This window comes from Triticum urartu, chromosome 7, assembly GCF_003073215.2.
Source record: "Triticum urartu cultivar G1812 chromosome 7, Tu2.1, whole genome shotgun sequence".
Lineage (NCBI taxonomy): Eukaryota > Viridiplantae > Streptophyta > Magnoliopsida > Poales > Poaceae > Triticum > Triticum urartu.
Window position 1 is genome coordinate 648,445,067 of NC_053028.1, and position 21,116 is coordinate 648,466,182.

Genomic DNA, 21,116 nt, shown 5'->3' on the forward strand with positions numbered 1-21,116 from the left:
TTCAATAAATGAGCTATTGTTAACCAGGTGTTTTTATGCCTATCTAGGTTTTCCCTGAAGCAATTAGAAATACCAGTTTATGCTTACTTTGTGAAGAACCGTGGCATGGAGCTGAGATACTCTGGTGATTTCCCTTGTATTAATGTGAGGAAACCAAAGCGGCCAGCATATCTTCCTATTGAGGTTTGACTATTCTTCTAATTCAAATGTAGTTTCTTGGTTGTGCCTTATTTGTGCAATTCCTGATAAGTGTTTCTCTGCCAGCTCTGCTCGCTTGCGCCTTTGCAATCTTTGACTACCTTAGAAAGATCACCATTTGTCGAGAAGTCCAGGCAGATACTTCTAAAAAGGATGTCAGTTTTGTCTGATGTGAGTGGCTTCTTTATTCTAGCTCAGTAGCTGTACACGTCTGTTTTTAACTGTACCGTCGTCAATGTCAATTTGCCAGGTAATGAGATGCAGCAGCTACGGTACAGAATCTATGCTGAGCGCATGTAGAATTCCAATATTCCAAGGCTTTACGCAAGTGGCTGGTAGGATACTGCAGCCCCCCAAGGTCAGTCAGAGCAGACTGCTCTATATTTATTTAGTCATCATTTACATTGCGTTTCAAATATCTTGTCACCTCTTTGGTTTCCAGTATGTGCATCTTAAATGTTATTTGTTTCAGCATTGGCTGATTGTTGAATTTCCTTATTCATGTATTTTTACTAATAACTGCTTGACAACTGCTCAATATATCACATTTAATTTCATTACTATGTGATTTGCTCAATTATCCGGGTGACAAAATTGCGGAACCGGTTTATAGATGTTTACACTCGGTCAAATCTGTTGCTGTGATGTGATTATTTATTTTAAAAACATATCTGCAACAATCCTAAGAATTCCAATTTTGGTGACAAGTGATGTGGTTCAATGATGCATTGTTTCCTATATTGCATTGGTAATTAGGTCTCTAGTGTTGTCTTAACTAGATGATACCCCACGCGTTGCTGCGGAGATATCATCTAGTTGCCTCTCGGATTTTTCAGTTTCAGTTTAAGGAAAAATAAATAAATTCTGTGAATTTATACTAGAAGTGCCCCAGTCATTTGAATTGCCCCCAGTAAATTTCTCCATTAATACTATCAAGAGTTCAATGTTGACTATCTCGGTAGTTAATATTATCAAGAGTTCGAATAGTTTTAACTATCTGCTGGAAAATTTAGATCTTAGCTGTTAATACTATCAAGAGTTCAATGTTGACTATATGGTTATATTTATTGCATGTAGGTACCAGGATCAAAGCTGCTTGATTTTTGTCTTGCTTCTGAAATTCTGATGTATCTACATATTATTAGGTCTACAGTTGGATCAATCAAAATCATTCATTGAAGGAGGGTATCATATTGATAATGACCTGGTGTTTCTACCACAAGAATATCCTAGGAGCTCACCATGGTCTCATTTCTACTTATGCATTGGCAACCCTGGTTCTGTATATTTTTGATGTGGTCAACAGTTGTTTTACTAGGCCAGAGGTGACTTTTCTATCTTGCATTTTACTACCCTGACATGAAAAACAGTTCTTATTTGTTGCTTTTGCATTTTCAGGTGTTGCACATATTCATGGAGTTTTTCAGCAAGTTTGATTGCGAGATAAAAAAGTCTAGCTTGTGGGAACCAGTTTCTACCAGTTACCTTCCAAATGTGACTGGTAATCTATGTCTCCTTGGCCTACTCTTATTTGAGTATTAGTTAGATTGGTAGTGAGCAAGTCCTTCTTGGATAAAATGCAGCTATGTATATGCAATTATACCTCATATCCGGGATATCCAGGGTGAGTCAACAATTTGTTCCGAAGCACCTACATGTGGTAGATCGTTTACTAACAAGCATTAACTGCGTTTTGCCCCAGCCTAGTGCCTATCTTACCTAAGGCACGGCTAGTGTGATTAAGTGCTAGGCATTATGTTGCCACCTAGCGCCTAGGCGAGCACCCCCCCCCCCCCCCCCCCCCCCCCCCCCCCCTAGTAAAGGCCTACATATACAAGTCTAAAAACATGTATGCCCGTATGCTCTGAAGGGTTCTTATTCTAGCTACAGTTGCTCAATTAGCTCATCTTGGCCGTTCCTGGTGTGGATGCTTTTTGGATTGCTGCATATGATTGCATTAAGAAGAAATGTACAGAGTACAAACACACACCCATACACCCCACTAAAAAGCTATAAATTGACGTGACACAAGCAAGAAAAAAAGACAACCCACACTCAAACCATGATCAAACTAAGACTTCCCCATGATCAGTCTGTCCAAGCCTTCAGCCCCAGCCAAGGACCAAAGTTGTGCTTTGTCTTTTATGACCAGCAACACCCTTTGGATATTAGGCGAACTCCTGTTGAAGACAGGTCATTTTGATGCTTCCAAATCATCCAAGCACAAAGAGTGATTAAGGAGTTTCAACCAGCCTGCATAGAACCTGCCATCATAGAGATAGTTCTGACTACCAATCAAAGAAACGAGCAGAAGCTGATTGGCAAGATGTCTAAACAGGAGGGACCAGGTCTCTTTTGCAAACACACAAGAGGCAAGAATGTCATGAATCATTTGCTCTTCCTTATCGCAAACGGGCAACATTCTGGATGTGGCAAACCCCTCCGAGAAAGGCGGTCAGCCATCCAACATCTATTATAGCCTTATGGTCAACATAGGAAGAAATAACATTTCTTAGGGGGCCATGGTTTCCAAATCAACTTCCAATGTTCCAGACCAACTGAACCAATAAAGAACGCCTCATAAGCCGTTTTTGTCGAATACTGACCATCTCCAGCAAATATCCAAGAATGCTTATCTTGTACTCCCTCCGTCCGGAATTACTTGTCGCCCAAATAGATCTATCTAACACTATTTTAGTGCTAGATACATCCATTTGAGCGTCAAGTAATTCCGGACGGATGGAGTATGTCATTATGGAGCTCCACTTCGGACATAAGGTCCCATTATGTACCCAGCAACGTCCAACCAGCGCACCATGAACCGTACGCCTATTTGCCTGGCACTTAGGTTCGAGGGCAAAAAGGTGCGGAGCAAGGTCAGCAATGGACTGCAACTCCAACCATCTATCCGTCCAAAAAAGGGTGTTACGACTTACGATCATCACCCATCACCGAGATTAGTGGTGGAGAAGAGAGCCTTGACAAACTTTGGGCCAGGTTCACTACACAAGTTCATCCTTGTGTCAAGGTTCTCTTCTCCACCGCTATAATCTCTGGGTGTTATGCAGCCATAGCCATCGCATTGGTGGGGCCCAACCATAAGTTTTTAAATCAAGAATACCGAGACCTCCAAGCTCCTTGGATTGGCAAACCTTCGGCTATGCAATCAAACAATGACCACATGTTGCCTCTTAACTTCCTCTCCACAAGAAACCCCTTCTGGTTTTATCAATTGCCCTCAAAGCCCAAGGATGTCTTGTTCTCCAAGAAGTGCTGGCTTTTGATAGTAAATGAGGTTTGAAGCAGTATATTTTGGTATTTTTGTTGATTTATATATGAATTTGGAGTTTGCTAACCACATGTGCCATGCAGTTGGGTATTTGGAAGCAGTTGGGAATTTGGCTAGTTTGTCCCCAAATGGCGAAATCTTGTAGCTATATAAGCCCAACTATGTTGGCATTTGGAAGCAGCAGGGATCCAATCCTTGTAGCTATTGCTGAAAAATTCTTATTCAGCTGTTAAGAGAGATGCTGCCACTCTGGACATTGTGTTTTTGTTATTAGTTATTACTATTTTGAATTTCATTTGACCCCCTTTTATACCACTTATGTCAGTAGGAGACTTAAGTCTCGTAGTCTTGGTACCAGCCTATAATAGAACTGCCTAAAGAAGTAATGTAATAAGCATACTTGTACTACTTTTATTCATTGTTACAGGCATTGTTCTGAAAATGTATTTGGTTGACTAAGTAGAGTATCCATCTTATCGATTATCTAGCAATTCAACATCATAACAGAGTCCTTGCTGTAATGCTTATTTCTCAATATCTTGTCTTGTGATGATTTCAATACTGTGATTGATCCAGCCTTGTACAGGCAGTGAATTCTTCATTTTGCTGTGTTCACAGGAAGTTCCATTTCTGCAAGAAGACTAAAAGCATAATATGTGTTTGTTTTGCAGGCAATTTCTTCAGAATTCCTAGTGCCTATTCTTTTGGGGTGCAAATGCTGTCAAATGCTCAGTCTAGTTCCAAACTTATAGATCTTGAAGGATATCGTACTAAGTCCGCCTCCTTGATGAAGATGGAAGGGATAACAAGTGGGAAGAAGAGGAAGAAAACGTCAATTGAGCAGCCGCTGGACCCTCCTGCAGAGAAAATTCATATAAGAGGTGATGAGAAAGTGGAAGAGGCAATGTTGCCTGATGCTCGTGAGAAGAAGAAATTTACTCCTATTCGCAGGCGAATAAAGATACAGGATCTCCGGAGGCAAATTAAATTGGGGACCCGAAGCAGATTTCATGCCAAGGAGTGGATTTGTGAAAATTGCACTTGGACCAATAAGCCCCAGAAGCATTTAATTGCGTATCTTCCTCCTTTCTTTTGCGAAAATTGCCAATATGATCTTCTTAAAATGGTAAGCACATATGTCCTTGTAAATTAATTTATGGTATTGAGCTTCATATGTGCTGAGGATATGTAGTGGACGCAGTTTTCTGTAATTTCTAGTTTGGTAATAGTGATTACTGCAAGTAAGTATGTAGTTCTATTATGGCTGTTTCCTTTTTGCCCTTGGACATTTTTTTTTCATGCGAGTCCCTACTGTCATCTAATTTTCCAAAGTATTTTAGGGTAATTATGAATTTTCATTTTCAATGGCTGATGTCACTGTAAACGGCTTTTCACCAATTGGCAATATCAAGGATCAAGGAAATACAGGTGTCTTCCTGGATTGCATTTGTCTGATTTATGTTCTTTATTTTATGACTGTTTGCTTCTAGTTTGCTTACGATGTTTTCTATTTGATTTAGATCATTGCACAGTGTATTCAACCAATCAGTGTCTTGAGATAACAGATAGGATGTCAAAGATTCTAGTTGGTAAAGAACCTGAAGGGGTATGCAATGAAGGGCCTATTCTTTCTACAAAGGATCTTTTAGCAAAGACCGAAGATATGATGATAAGGTGTAACATCAATCAGAGGAAGGGGGATCATAAATTTAACCGCAAAACCTTAGTCGTAGCATTTGAGGTTGCTGAAGCTGAAGGCGTGAACGTAGTATTGACAAAAGTCGAACAAGTACGTGATGCGTTCTTGTTGCTTGTTTTACATGTTTGGTCTTGGTTCTTTTTTTAGTTTATGTTTTGATATATATTGTGATGTGATTTCAATGATTCTATCTCAGGATAATGAGATGAAACCAAGGACTGTCAAAGCTTTGGTAAACAGTTTGTGCCCTGCGATTTTGCTAGCATAGCCCAGAAACTTGCAGATGGTATCCCTCAGGTTGGCAGCTTTCTTTCGGGAAAGAAGTTGTACAACCTTAAGCATGGTCAGATATACAAGGCCCCAGGGATGCCAGAAGACGAGAATCACAAAAAAAAGGTGGTATGGCATGCTGTTGTTCGTATTGGGGCAGGCAAAAGAAGAAAGAAATATTTTTATCATTTTGTGAACTCACTAGGTGTTAAGTTTTGCCTGAGGATACCTATAAATCCATCTCCAAGACCTAAATCCACATGGGTTGGAGGAGTCCAGTGTGGAAAGTCTAAACAGTTTCCGGGTGGATTTGGGAAGGTTCGCGCCAGTGATGTCATGCTGGATACATTGCAATTTGTTAGATATCCAGACTCCAACACACAGAAACAGCCTTGGGTCTCGTTTAATTACTGTGCTGTCCGTAAGTTTTGATTGAGCTTTGCTCCTTTTGTTTGATCATATTGGTTTCCTTGTGTGATACTTCATATTTGTTTTCATAATTTAAGCCTGCTGAAGGATTAGCATATGCCCAACGATTGAAGTTGGAGTTAGTATTGGAGTTGCTCCCATGTACTGTTTTGCTTTGCATGTTAGTTGGTAGACTAGTGTTACACATGCATGTGGACTGGCCGTACATCTTTCATGAATACTATAATGATATATCTTGGCAACAGAAAGACAACACCAGAATAAGAAGCCCATATTATGAATATGTTTTGTTTTTCCATTCAACTTTCATTTTTGGCATGAATGTAATTTTGAACATAAGCTGGAAAAAAACCCATATCAGTTGAAATATTCTAGTTAGTATGTGGCTTCTCTGTTCTTCAGAGAGAGCGATAAAATGCCTTATATGATTTTGGTAGTGTATTTTGGCTGAATGTTTGAATAGTATGTGGCTTTTATGAAGCAGGTTGAAGTAGGCAGCCAGAAAGCTTCAGTTAGTGGTTCCCAGATTTCGGATGCTGGGCCTTCTGAAATGGATTTACCAAGAGTTATCTGACTTCACATGAACAATCAGCAATATCTGTATCCGAGGCCAAACGCGGCACTTCATTATTTCTTGCACTTCGCACAAAGGTAACCTCATGGGAATACTTTATTGTCTCTTTATTTTATTGGAGAGGTACTAAAATCATTTTGCCTTGTTCCAGAGACCCACTCTTCTCCAACAGCTGTTCAATGTTTATGAATACCTCATATGTCATCTGATTTACTTGTGCAGTGACCATGCTAATGCTGCAACATTTGCAATATTGTTTTGATGAAATGGTGGGGCAAAATTGCGAAGGATTCAATTCCGAGGAGAAAAAAGCTTGACTGCCAGCATGAAGATGAGCGATTACCTCAGAGCAGCCCTAGGAGAAGGAAACCATGTCTGGTTTTGAAAACAGAACAAGCAGAAGAAAAAAAAGGTGGTGTACAGTCTTGTTGCTTGATTGTTTGATCAAGTCTATCCGGAGTACTGAGTACGTGGCCTGTATAATTCTGGAATGCTTGTTATGTGTCCTTGGGCATCTTAATATTTGATATGGCGTCGAGCCAAGTCGCGGAGCAGTAGCTAGATTTCTTGTTTTCAGAAAGTGACTGGACTTCTCATTGCTCAAGTATAATCTATTTCATTATGTCTTACCTGAGATCTCACGTTGTAGTGAAACGTATATGATGGTCAAATGTCAAAGCCTAATATGTTTAGGAAGTATGCGACCATCCGCATCATTCAAAACCCTGGCGTGTGTGCAAGTACACTGATGCAGTGACTCGTGTGACACATTAGCAATGCTGCCCCCTCTGTGCAAGTACACTACTTTTTAAGATTTCAATGTGAATTACAAATGAAGCAAAATGAGTGAATCTTAAAAGTTTTAAAGTATGTCTATATACATCCGTATATAGTCTGTATTAAAATCTTTAAAAAGGACAATATTTAGTCACCGAGAGAGTACAAGCCAAATGCGTCAACCAATGTTTGGCAAGCCTGTTGGTTTTGCTTAATGTGCAAAGGTGGGTGGTTGACAATATATAGTACTAGTACCAAAAAAAAAGTAGTACCAAAAGTACAATCCAACCAGTATGTTTGCTAGGAATATTATATTGGATTTCTCAATATAAAAAATATGGGTAAGTCTCAAGCCGCTTATATGACATTTAGGTGTCTTTTTAGAGAAAGCCTTGATGACGCACTTTATTATTTGGCAAGAATGGTTAGATCATTTGCAAGAACATCAGGGATATAACTTTTGGGACAATTGACAGATCTCCCTTGGCACGACTAGCTAAAGTGTGTACCACAGTGTTACCCTTTTTAGGATTAAACTCAAAGAATACATGATAAAAAAAACTCGAGCCAAAAAAGTACATTCTTCATAGGTTGCTACTTGACTTGCTCAGTTCCCTCCTACCTGCATCGTGGCGACGTCCTTCATGCAGTAGCTATTAATAATGATTTTGTTGTATCCCACCCGTCTTGCTAAGAGTAGACCGCCACGAAGTACAAGAGCTTTCGTTGTTGGCGCATCCCAACAATGGTTAATACCACGAGAACCTACAACTATGAACACCACCCCCCCCCCCCCCCCCCCCCCCCCCCGCGCGCGCGCGCGAATCACTGCTCTAGTAGCTCATGTACCCCTATCCGCTATTAATTATCTTCTAATGAAATTTGCATACAAACTTCTTCAGAGCCCTGACCTATCTTGGATATATTGGTACCACTACCGCTACTCGACTACTATTGCCAACAAAACCTCAAACCCTTCTTTCATTTGGAAGACAGTTAACACCAAACTACATACTCTACAAAATATCTCCTTTGTGTTCACTAATAACGACCTTTCTACTTTTTTTTGGCTTGATAGAATTGTCTTACCACTTCTGCCTCCATCGAGCTTGTTGTTGTGTTGTTTTTGTTGTACGATTTCGAGCATAGTGACATTGATGCTGAGAGGCACCTCACCCATGGGCTTCCGTTCTCAACCAAGAATGCCTATCGCTTGTCCCGTGCCTCTCATGTTTGGACGCGTTGGGCCTCCACTCCTACCTCCATCGACAACGTGCCCTCCCTGCTTGGCCTCGACAACGACATTTGCCCCCGGTTGCCCTCTTCATCCTTCAGAAGATTTGGGACTTTAGGAACGCAAATGTCTTTCGTAATGAATCTCACTCGTCTGATGTAACTATTCGAAACGTTGTTAGTGACTTTACACTTTGGATATCTAGATTTAGGGATTCGAAGAAGAAGGTTTGACATGTCATGGTGGCAATACCTTGCCTCGCGCTCTATCACATCTCTGTAAGTTGGCTGCTTTTGGCCCTTTTGAGTAATGTATTCAGGTGAGGACCTTCCCGTGAACCAACATGTGGTTGGATGGTTAGAAGGAGAGTAGTATCCCCAACCTACCAGGGTTCAAGTCCTAAACTTGGCACCATCGATCGCATTTCCTGGATTTATTTCAGGGTGACGATGCGCGTTCAGTGGGAGGAGATGTTCCGATCGACTACGAAGGCGACTTTGTCAATCTAAAGATGATGTGCCAGCTCACTTTTTCGGAGGTGCTCATAAGGATAGGGTGCGCGTTCATTCATTAGGATGACTATATGTGCATATGTATGAGTGTGTGAGTTTGGACTGCGTTAAAAAAAAAGCGAGGACCCTCCCCTCCCCCAGGGTAATTGTTCAAAAAAAAACTTTTTCTATAAATCAAATAGGCCGTAAAACAGTGAGGCCAGCCCAATACTGAAGATCCACCAAGGAAGTGGACAGGCCCGCATAGTCCACTTCATCCTTGGTTCCGTCCGAAGTGCGCAGCGGTATAGCGTTCATATCCTCCTAACAAACCCTAGACCTACACCCTCTCACGGCGATCCCGCCGGCGCCGCCGTCGTCGTCGCAGCCGCCGCCGCGCCTGCGAAAGAAAGAAGTCGCTCCGATGGACGACAAGGTGAGCAGTCCGCAACAGCAGTCCAGCGACGCGTCCGAGGTTCTGGGCCACATCCGTGGGTACTACAAGGAGGCGCTCGGCCGGCTGCCGGTGAAGGAGATGCCGGAGCTCATCCCCTCGCTCCTCGGCACCGGCTTCTGCTTCGGGCTCCTCGACCCCGTCTCCAACATCATCTTCAACACCGTGTCCAGCAGCAAGGACGACGGCACCACCAAGAAGATGTCCAAGAAGAGGAAGAGAAGGTCGCAGATCGAGGCAGACCTGCTCGAAGACTCCAGCGACGGCGACGGCGACCTGATCGAGGCAGACGGCGACCTGTTCGAAGATTCCGGCGACGGCGTCGTCCAGCGGTCGCTCAGCGGCCTCGTCACCTTCCTCGTCTGCCGCTTCCGCTACCTACACAGGCGGGAAGCTCTGCGCTACCTGCGGCTGGCCAAGGCTGATCTCGATTTGGCCGCCCGCCTTGTCCAGCTCGACCGTGGGATTACATCGGCCATCTGCTCCTCCCCCCTTACCACCAAGATAGCCCCCTTGACCACCGCCGTCACGGTGGCCCTCAAGTGCGCCGCCACCACTGCGAAGCACCCCTGCCCTTCCACATTCACGGCCACCTGGTCATCCATGTCATCCCCTCCGACTTCAGCACCAGACACCACCGATCGTCTTCAGAAGCTGCTCCCCACTTTACCTCAGCCGGGGCTCGGGCTTGGCCACCTCGATGCGTCTCAGATTCGAACTCTAAGATCGCATCTCACTAGGTGGATGAAATGCAAGAAGGGGATGAAGGTTCCCCTTGAACTAAGAGCATCAATCAGCTCTGTGCTTCTGGATAAAATCCACAGTATCTACCTCGAGGCAATTGCAAACCTTCCAAGGGACGCCTTGTGCGAGCGCCACCATCGCGGCCTCCTCAAGGCTGGTTACTGCTTCGGCCCCATTGATGACCCTGTCTCCAACGTCCTACTCAACACCATTTGGTATGACACTGCATTCCCAGCTCAAGATGAGTTTCTGATAGACATGCTCTGCACTAAAAGCCTTGCACGCTGGGAACAACGGTCAATGGCTGGCCTTGTGACATTTGTTCGTGCCCTATTCCCTGAACTCGCCGAGAATGTCGCCATGTTATATCTACTTAAGGCTAATGCCAACCTTCGTGAAGCCATTTCAAAACTGCAGCTAGAAGATCATCATTTGTCTGGATCCTATAAGAAAGCGTACAAGATGGCCGCTCAGGTAGCATGTCATCCCAACCCAAAAGCGCTACGAGAGTTTGCCCTGTCAACTGCGCCATCAATCATGTCCTCCGTGCGATCACTTGTGAAAACCACTGCACACACGTTATCCTCCAGAGAAGTCGGTGACATCTCTGCCCTGTTGGTATCTCTAAGGCCGTCAGTCCAGAAAGTTCCCAAATTGACGCCCCGTGCGTCTAGTTTTGTCTCATGCCGCCAGGCAAGGTTCGAGGATGATCAAATTTTCTTTCGTGACACGGTTGAAGCTGCACTGAGAGAATTTTCAAAGCAATCTGTGGTGGGTTCATTTTCCAATCGATCTTCACTACTGCTAATGTGCTCACTGATTTATTACACTGTCTGCCTTGTTGTAGGAGGAGATTGAGTATCAGCTTCATGTTATATGTGGTGTGGATGCACAAGTAACAGAGAATGGGGAGTACAGTTTCTACGACCTCGTAGATGGATACCCATACTGTCATATCAACTTCTATGCAGCACCAAAGGGTTCACCTTCTGAAGCTGGCACAGCCCCAACTCTGTTTTTCGTTGAATGTAGCAATGTTGATGAAGATGAAAATGTGCTGCGTTGTTGTGTGGTAGATCCATCAACTGATGATGGTAAACTTTTCTTGTGCCTGCTTAAGCTTTCTGCATTTATAGATGCTGCTTTACTAGTTTTGCACGCATTCATAAACCAAAACACAAACACTAGGCACTGGTTTTTATGTTTGCTACACCCTCTGTGGATTAAACTACCTAAGAATGAAATGATTGATTGAAATGGATTGTTAGGCTGTTGTTGTCCTGAAATACCCCTTTTGTGCTATGTGCAGTGGTAGATGCTGAAACTGTTTTATCTATAAGCAAAAGATTTACTTGACTGTTAACGCGAGACACTTTGTCATTTAGAAGGTGGTTTTGGTAAGTTGTGTTGACTTGCAGCTAATTATCGTTTCTTGTTTTGCTCTGTAAAAGGCCGTTGTTACCACTGTGAGTATAGAGGGATCAGACTTGTGCATCCTTCTTCTGGAACATACCATGGGTGTGATGCAGAGTTTGAAGAAATTGCTTCTGATGGATATGGACTCACCATTGATGAACTTATCTACCATGGGATGCGCAGAAGTGAGTTTATGGGCTGGTTGCCTGAAGAGGATTCAATCTATTTTGATCCACGATGGGACGTAAAATTTGCCCGTTATATAAATGATGCTGCTAAGCCAGGGAGAACACCTGTTCAGTCAAACGGGCTGATCGCACCATAATACTTTTTTTGGGGGTTGTGCTGTCAAACTTCAAAATGTACATTTAGTATTTTGAAGTATGTATGCTGTGGATGCATGTTATATATAGTAATGTCGATATGTTCTTGTTATTGTCATATAATTGTTGCTGAACTTGAAACATTCAGACTTTTTAACGATGTGTCATCATCTTGTTTTGCTATAGCAGAAGTGATAACTGGTTAGCAGATTGCAGGAACACAAAGAGTTCTTTTATGCACTGTGTTGTGAGAACAGTAATCCCACCTGGCGATCCTATTTAGCCCATCAAAGCATACACTAAGGCCCAAGAACATAAGTTGTCTCCGTGATCTATGAACTCTTCCCTCTACTAGTTCACTGTGGGCCTATGGACCAAAGATTTTATCCTGCATCTACTGCCTTAATGGCAGTTCTTTTTTTTTTTGTCATTTGTCAAGGATCCATAGCCTATATAAACCCTCCATCAGAATAGGAGAAGTTTGGAGAGGGTGTCGAGGTACAACTTACCCTACTACCAAACCTCCCTCCATGCCTTTTAAACATTGGACTAGGTAGTACTCTATCGAGAAGTCTGAATCTATGTTCTAAGAGTGTCGAATTTGCTAGTGCATGACAAACTTCGCTCTAAGGTTGTTTGTTTAGTTGGCTAAGGCCGTTATACATACGCCCAATTAGTCTTTGTTGCGATCATGTTACCAATGATACTGCCTCGAGCCCTAATCTCCAGGTGTTTCCACAACAACAACAATGATGCCTTGGCCAACCATTGTGTGAAGGCGCAATTGCCGAAGCTACATAGCGCCACACAAGCAAGTTTAGGCTGAAGGCGAATCACCGCTCACAAAATAAAAGTGTCACCACCAGAGTATTAGAGATAAAAGGCGAATCATCGTCCAAGTAACATTGGATACATATGAGCATTGGTGAAGCCTCCCCAAGCCACACCGGGTGGCACTGAAGTGCCGCCACACAAATACAAGCTTCAAATGTCTCCGGCGAGGGGACACCCGGCCATTCAACCAACTTTGGATGAATCACATGGCTTAAAGGGAGTTTGGACCCGTCGAGCCCAAACCTTTGACATTGCTTACTCCCCGAACATGGCACCAAAGCCCCCCCCCCCGATCGCCATGCCTGGAAGCCCATGGTTCAATCCAACTTTGGGACTCCTCTTCATTGTACTCCCCTCCAAACCCGATGATGACTCAAGATCACTCGCTCACTCCTCCTGGAGAGCTTAGGAGAAATCAAGGCCACTCGCAGGAGGCCAACTCTCCAGAAGCACAAAGTGAGCCGACAAGGAGCATGCCCCATAGAGGTTGCACCCTGCTACTTGATGAGAGTATTGTTTGGCCACAAAGAGCAAGAGGTTGGTAGCGAGCAGCAAAATTACCAGTTCAAAGAAGGAAAAATATATCAATCTACCATAGCAAAGGCTGCCAGTTATCAATCTATCATTGCAACGAGGGAAAATGTATCCATCAATCATCGTCAGCCCAAATTTCTAAGAAATACCCAAACCACCCTCGATTTGGAATATACCGTGGTGATGTAAAAGCCTCAATTTTCACTTACAAAAAATTCTGCATAAACAGTGAGCCGAGAATCAATGCGCAAATTTTACTAGTCAGAGGATCCAATGGACAACTGTCAATGGTGGCTTCAGGTAAGAATATGACAACACATCAGAAATCCCCTCTAGCTCATTGACGGAATGCAAATTTCGAAGGCCAAATGAATTTCTCAAATAAAGTGAAAAGCACATCAAATATGTCAAATCATTTTTCAACTTGAAATTTTCAGCACGTGTAGTTATTCCAAGAAACAGTCAGACTATGCCACTAGAGCCTTTCAAGTTGGTAGATAAAACTGGGAGATGTCCAATTGTCCAGGGTCATCTGTTGACAGCACTTCATTTAAGTTTGCAGTCTCAAATATCTTTACTCATTATCTAAATAACACTAGCAAGGAGGCAAACAGACAAACAGAATTGATGCTCTATTTTATTCAGGCAAGCTGCAATAAGCAATAGCAACATTCAGAGAATTAAGTGCACCCAGAGCTGCAAAAACCAGTGAATAGATCAAACTAGAATATTTTGCACAGCGGAAATATGCTAGCAACAGAGAACTAGTGGTGTTATATCCCATCCCAAACAGCAGAAAACTAATGTGAGAAGGGGGAAATCACAGTAAGCCACTCAAGATCCTGCTAGAAATGACCTAACACATGTTTGACGTGAATCAAACAATCAATGATCTAGATGGTTTAATGGATTTCACTGATCATTCTCATTTAGAAGCATGATACCACGTGATTAGCCCGTCCAGAAGTCCTAGATACTCAAACAGCAAGAAATAGACAGAAGGCAAAGAACTAAATGTATGCAAGCTCTGAATTACTGGAGCTCAAAACCAAACATGGTATCGAGATCACACAACATAGAAGCCGCTACGGTGTTGAAGCCTGAACTATGGTAAGAACGGCTAACAAAGGATTAAAGTTAGAAGTTTGGAGTTCCAGACCTAAGGCAATTGCAACATCATTCAAATTGCACTAATATTTTGGCAATGCCGATAAAGATGCTAACCACTAGTGTGTCCCGTACCCCCTCTTCTTCCTCCTCGGATTCTGTTAGCCCCTCGTCCTCCTCCTCCCCGGGTTCTGTTGCCCCCTCGCCCTCCTCCTCCTCCTCGGGTTCTATTGCCTCCTCGTCCTCCTCCTCGGGTTCTGTTGCTTGGCGCTCGTTGAGGTGCGTCACTCTCGGAATCGTCACTCTCAGAATCACTCTCACTCACAAGGGTATCAGTGGAAATGGAGTTTGTTTCTTCAACTGCATCTATATAATCATTGTCCGCAATGTCCACAACTAGCTTCTCTTCTGAAAAATTAAAACGAACAATTATGATCGAAATATACAGTACATGTCAAAAGAGAATGAAAATAGTATTGTGTTAGTACAGTAGGACGCATAGTCAACTCTTGGGAGAGGAAGCTTATTACCTGTTTCATTCTTATGCTCTTCTGTGTTCTCCTTGCCCTTCCCGTTCTTTGCCGGTTCCATCTGAGGGTGGTTTCTGCAAAATGTGATGGAATCTGAGACAATATTTTGGTACAAAAATGTTGCACGTGAGCACATACGGATTTCATGCCTTGGAAATTCTAGAAGCATTATATGTGTATAAAGTATAAACGGTCCGTTAAGCGATAGGCGTTAGACAACTGTTTTGCCTCTGCCTAGCACCTAGCTCGCCTAAGCGCTCTTTGCGTGGACACGGCAGCAGAGGCGGCCGGGTGCAATTTTCAGAGCATACAAGCCGGAATTTTTCATGCAATTCCGTTATGTCAAAGTAATGGCAGGGCCGTACCCGAGGATCCGGGGGCCCGGTGCAAAATAGGATGCAATTAGGCTCTTTATATGAAGAAAATCGTATTTCCTCCATTCGAAAATATTTGTCGGAGAAATGGATAAAAATGGATATAACTAGACCTAAAATACGTCTAGATACATTCATTTTTCCGACAAGTATTTCTGGACAGAGGGAGTACTTATTTAGCATACTATAAACATAATCTTTGTAATAATAATAATACAAGAGAGGTGGATGTTGAGAAGAAAATCTATAGATGAGAGTGGAGCATATGAATCCATGCCACCCTCAAATTTCTTTGAAGAATTTGTGAAGTCATTTGGTTCAAGGATAACGGAAAAACTGGAGAAGAATAGTAGCAGAACAGATTGTACTAGTTCCGGATATGATGCTTGAGGAATTTACTAATCCAACTAAGTGGTAATTTATACTAGTATTAAATGTCATTTAAATGAAGAGAGAGGTCAAGAGAAAGGCGTGCGCTTGTGTACTGGCCTTGGAATCTGAAACTCGTTGGCATTGGAGGTTGGAACCTTGCACAGCAGATGAACGTTGCTTGGATATTCCCGTGATTAATACTACTAACTGCCATTTAAGTTATTTTTTGGGGCCCCAAAATTTTAGGGGCCCTGTGCCACCGCACATGCTGCACCTGCTTCCCATACGGGCCTGAGTAATGGAAAGGGGTCATATGCCCGGTTCAAAAAAGAGAAAAAACAGCAATTTTGACATGCTTAACAACACGAGTAGCAGCAGGCACAAGGAGTAGCAACAGACCAATAGCAGCAGCAGCAGCAGCCAAGAGACAGCAGCATCCCAAGCAATCAAGCCGCGTGCAGATTCCATGGAGCCAGCGGGAGGCGCAGGCCGCAGAGGAGCGGAACCCACAGAGACGGCACGAATAAAGAGCATGGGAATTAAGCACCGAGGCACAACTCTACAGCAGGGGAGGTTGGGACCGGGTCACCTGAGGGGGGAGAGGATGAGAAGAGCTGCCGTTGGTGTCGGGGGCTCGGCGGCGAGGTCGATCTGTCGAGGTCAAAGGGTGCGCGGCGGCCGGCGTGACGAGGAGTAGGAGAAGCTCGAGGTCGGGGTTGGGGACGAGGAGCGACGAGCCGATGAGACGAGGAGGAGCTCGACGTTCGCCCGCCGAGGCGCCGACCCTCGCAGAGGGCGTGGAGGAGAGGGAAGATTCGGGACTGGGAAAGAGAGACTGCAGGCGACGAAGAAGAGAAAGGTGATGGGAGGGGTGAACCACGCCCAACCCGCCCTGCTGCCAGTGCCCTGTGGAACTCCGCCAGCTGGGGAGTAACTGGCACGTGGGTCCCTGTACTATCGTCCCCCTATTGGGTATACTGATCCGATAAACCGCGGCACCGCAAAATTCGTTTATGGGATACTGTTAATTCATTTTGCTGTAATTTGGACTGCACGGCAGAGCAGATAATGTAAAACGTACTGCATAATTTATACTCCCTTCGTTCCTAAATATTTGTCTTTTTAGAGATTTTAAATGGACTATCATATATGGATGTATATAGACATATTTTAAAGTGTAGATTCACTCATTTTGCTCTGTATGTAGTCATTTGTTGAAATCTCAAAAAAACAAATATTTAGGAATGGAGGGAGTACCATACTAGTTCCAACCATTATACTTCGCAGGAATTTAAATATAGTTCATCACAAACTTGAAACATACTCCCTCCATTCCAAAATATAGTGCGCTCACGTTTTTCGAGGTCTAACTTTGACCATAAATTTAACCAACGAGACCAACTGCGGCGGGAGAAAAAATTATATAATTAAAAACTTCTTCCGAATACGAATTCACTGATATAATTTTTGCTCCCGCCGCAATCGGTCTTGATAGTTAAATTTACGGTTAAAGTTGGAGCACGAGGATAGAGGAAGCACTGCACTATGAAATGGAGGGAGTACAAGATTTAAAACATAAATTCTAACTAGCCATCCTTCTTGACATGGAGATGAAACTCCATCGCGGAGCCGGGCAGGGCGAACGCGAAATCGTACTGTTCCTTGGCCACCTCTAGCCGCGCGGCGACCACTTCTTCTTTGGCGGCAACCGCCTTCTTCGCCTCGAAGAACTCATGCCCCACCCCCCAGAGGCGCTTGGTCGTCGCCCAGAGGATCTTGTGGAGGCGGTCGAACTCCCGCCAGGCCCGCCGGCCACCGTTGTGGGAGAGGGCATCGCGCTCCCGCGCCTCCACCGGCGGGCGGATGGCGGAGACCCTGACCTCGTCGTCATGGCAGGGCCGCTTGTGTGGCGGCGAGCAGACGTGCCCCCCACGGCCACCCCGCCCGTGTCCAGCGCTCGACATCGGGACGGTCCTTTTTGGCCGTGCGCGCAGGAAAGTGCGGCCAGAGATAGAAGAATTTGTCGTCGGAGAGGGAGAGAATGCGGTGGAGGAGGATTGTGGATTTGCTAGATACAAACCCTAAAACACGGCCGCTCCGGTATATATAGCGGATACGCTGGCGTTTTATAGGCTGGGCCGGGCCGGTTTAACGGTATTTTGCTCGAGCCGGTTTTTTTCCCCGGATACTATAAATCTGCCGAAATTTTACGGGCCGGCAAGCTTATACAGGGTCTGCTAGAGATGCTCTTACCTGGTTCCGATTAGGTCTTCGTGAGAGGCTGGATCGGGTTGTCTCTAATTCAAAGTGGATGCAGCTTCTAGAGTGGATTTTTGGAACCCGGGTGTATTGGAGGACTTTATTTTAAATACTTTGAAAATCACATTTAAGGTTTCAAAAAATTCTAAAAAAAAATTCTATGTGATCATAAGGATGTACATTACACATGTGTAAAGTTTGGTAATGAAATAAGTAAATATGCGACCTATACAAAAATGACAAAATGGTGATTTCCAAATAGTGAATAATGCATGCACTGTTCATCTTTCCAAAATCACGATTTTGTCATTTTTGTGTAACTCACATGGTTACTTATTTCAGCATCAAAATTTACACATGTGTAATATACATTCATATAAACATGTTGATTTGTTTTCAGATTTTTTTGAAACTTCAAAATAGCATTTTGGCACAGTTCACAAAATAGGGCTCCAATGCACCTGGGTTCCAAAGTGACTTTTTGATGCAGCTTCACCCACTCGTTATACTTTGTAATCTTGAGATGGGCCAGTCAGATGTCTTACTATCTGTGAGAAGCTTGATGCGGTCCACAAGGACTTGCACCATTGGGAGTGGCAGAGCTACATAAAAATAGTTGGACGGGCCAGAGACCACAAATTTTTCCATGTATCCCGCTAACAACTGTCTCACTAATATTCAAAATAGTATCGAGAGGATCCGAAAGCCTTTCGGAGTCACGGGAAGGGTTTCGGTGAATATCGGGTAATGCCGGGTATTACCGATACATATACATAGGTGGAAAATGTTTCCGGTGATGTAAAATTATATATAAAATGGTTTGAAAGTATTTAGAATAATTTTATATTTAATTTAATATCAACGGGCCTAATAAGGCCAAGAGGTGAAAGACAACTTGGCCACAAAGGCTTCATCGACGGGCCTAATTACTGCTTATGAATGTCTGCATTTTATATTTAATTTATTTTAATTTAATATCAACGGGCCTAATTACTGCTTATGAATTTCTACATTTTATGAAGAGGAACAGGGCAAAGAAGCACCAATCTTGTGCCTTGAAGCTGGGCATGATGAAGGCATATGACAGGGTTGAGTGGGCGTACCTCCAGGCCATAATGCTTAAACTGGGATTCAATAGTAAATGGGTGGACATTGTGATGAGCCTGGTTACTTCGGTACAGTTCTCAGTCATGTTTAATGGGAAAAAGCTCCAATAGTTTAAGCCATCGCGTGGGATCCAGCAAGGGGGCCCGATATCTCCATACTTGTTCTTGTTAGTAGCAGAGGGCCTTTTGTGCCTCTTAAAATCAAAAAGTGAGTCATCCAACTTGAGTGGGGTACAGGTGGCGCCTACGGCACCACCAGTGAACCATCTCCTATTCGCTGATGACATCCTGCTGTTCTTCAAGGCAAACGGTGTGGGTGCTACCGAGGTGAACCAGCTACTGGAAATTTATAGCCAGGCAACAGGTCAGCGAATAAATTATGCAAAATCTTCCATATTCTTTAGCAAAGGAGTTCCTGACAGTGTTCGAGCTGATATAACGGGCCTCTTGAATGTCCCAAATGAAACTTTGAGTGAGAAATATTTGGGTATGCCATCTGACGTTGGAAGCTCAAAAAATGGTGCATTCAGATATCTGAAAGATAGGCTGTGGAGCAAAATTCAGGGTTGGATAGAGAGGACCATGTCAACAGCAGGGAAGAAAGTTCTTCTCAAAGCGGTGGCGCAGGCAGTGCCCGTGTTTTCCATGTCATGTTTTAAGCTACCCAAGGGCCTTTGTGAGCACCTAAATATGCTAATAAGGAAATTTTGGTGGGGGGGCACAAATGGGCAACGCAAGCCCCATAGGGTATCGTGGAAGGCAATGATACAACCAAAAAGTATGGGAGGACTAGGTTTCAAAGATTTCGAGCTCTTTAACTTGGCAATGTTGGCTAGACAAGCATGGTGCTTGCTACAGGATCCCGGTTCGCTAAGTGCCCGAATATTGAAAAGTGTTTACTTCCCACATACATCAATCCTGCAGGCGACTTTAGGGAATCACCCAAGCCAGATATGGAGGGCCATTATTCAAGGACGGGATAGTTTGAAACAAGGGATGATTAGGCGTATTGGTAATGGTAATAGCACAAAAATCTGGGAGGATAACTGGCTACCTCGTGAGGAGGATGAGGCTATATTGATGCATATCTGCCCACCCCCCGGTTATGGTTTTAGAACTCATGAACGCAACAAATGCCACATGGAATATACCGCTGCTGGATGCCACTTTCATGCCTTTTGATGCGAAGGTAGTTTCAGGCATTCCACTCTATACTATGAACATGCACTAGTAGAAAAAGGGCCTATAGTCCCGGTTCGTAAGGGCCTTTAGTCCCGGTTCGTAAGGGCCTTTAGTCCCGGTTCAATCCAGAACCGGGACTGATGGGCCTCCACGTGGGCAGTGCGCAGAGCCCAGGCAGGAGACCCTTTGGTCCCGGTTGGTGGCACCAACCGGGACCAATAGGCATCCACGCGTCAGCATTTCTGTGGCTGGGGTTTTTGTTTTTTTGGGGGGGGGGGTTGGGGGTTTTGGGGGGTTAATTTAGGTGTTTCATATATTGTGTTAGCTAGCTATAATTAATAGAGAGAAGTGTCCTCTCTTATGTCCGTGCTTGGTCGACGCTACGTACTATACATACGTATAGAGAGGACTAGACACGCTAACTAGCTAGTAAGCAAACGAAGGAAACAGAAGATCGTCATGAACATATATGCATACAGAGAGAAGTGATATCGACCACCTCTCCTTCTCCGAGAGATTGGTCGAACAACAAGTTCTCGTATATCTATCTGACACTACCGGCTACATATATACAATAATTATCTCTTACAAATATAATCATACGGACTCAGGGTCCACATAGAATTCTCCGTCTTCAGGGATCACGTGGTCAAGAAAGAATGCCGCCAATTCCTCTTGAATTGCTCGCATGTGAGCTGGTGCTAGGAGTTCATCCCGCTTCCGAAACTTCATACCTTACGACTCAGGCAAGAACTCCTTCTTTGACTGATCCATCTTGAACACCTTCAAGATCATGTCAAGGTATGTGCTCATTTGAAAGTACCATTAAGCGTTTTGATTTATCCTTATAGATCTTGATGCTCAATGTTCAAGTAGCTTAATCCAAGCTTTTCATTGTAAAACACTTTTCAAATAACCCT

General features: G+C 43.8%; 2 protein-coding genes and 2 long non-coding RNA genes across 4 annotated transcripts; 3 read left to right on the top strand and 1 right to left on the bottom strand.

Annotated features, from left to right (window-relative positions):
• The first annotated feature begins 4,168 nt into the window (after positions 1–4,168).
• LOC125524857 lies at positions 4,169–5,009 on the top strand. The gene is made up of 2 exons (XM_048689884.1): positions 4,169–4,613; positions 4,828–5,009. Exons 1-2 carry the CDS (start codon positions 4,203–4,205, stop codon positions 4,975–4,977), a joined length of 561 nt encoding a protein of 186 aa, XP_048545841.1. The 5' UTR covers positions 4,169–4,202; the 3' UTR covers positions 4,978–5,009.
• A 10-nt stretch (positions 5,010–5,019) lies between these two features.
• On the top strand, positions 5,020–7,107 carry LOC125524858. Its single transcript, XR_007290986.1, has 3 exons — positions 5,020–5,276; positions 5,383–6,536; positions 6,682–7,107. It is a non-coding gene; the product is annotated as an uncharacterized LOC125524858 (long non-coding RNA).
• Positions 7,108–9,251: 2,144 nt separating this feature from the next.
• On the top strand, positions 9,252–12,015 carry LOC125523008. Its single transcript, XM_048688040.1, has 3 exons — positions 9,252–10,930; positions 11,007–11,253; positions 11,611–12,015. The coding sequence occupies exons 1-3, from the start codon at positions 9,386–9,388 to the stop codon at positions 11,898–11,900; spliced, it is 2,082 nt and encodes a 693-aa protein (XP_048543997.1). The 5' UTR covers positions 9,252–9,385; the 3' UTR covers positions 11,901–12,015.
• A 2,181-nt stretch (positions 12,016–14,196) lies between these two features.
• LOC125522798 lies at positions 14,197–16,520 on the bottom strand. Its single transcript, XR_007289968.1, has 3 exons — positions 16,239–16,520; positions 14,904–14,977; positions 14,197–14,781 (listed from the first exon to the last, which is right to left on the bottom strand). It is a non-coding gene; the product is annotated as an uncharacterized LOC125522798 (long non-coding RNA).
• Positions 16,521–21,116: the final 4,596 nt, after the last annotated feature.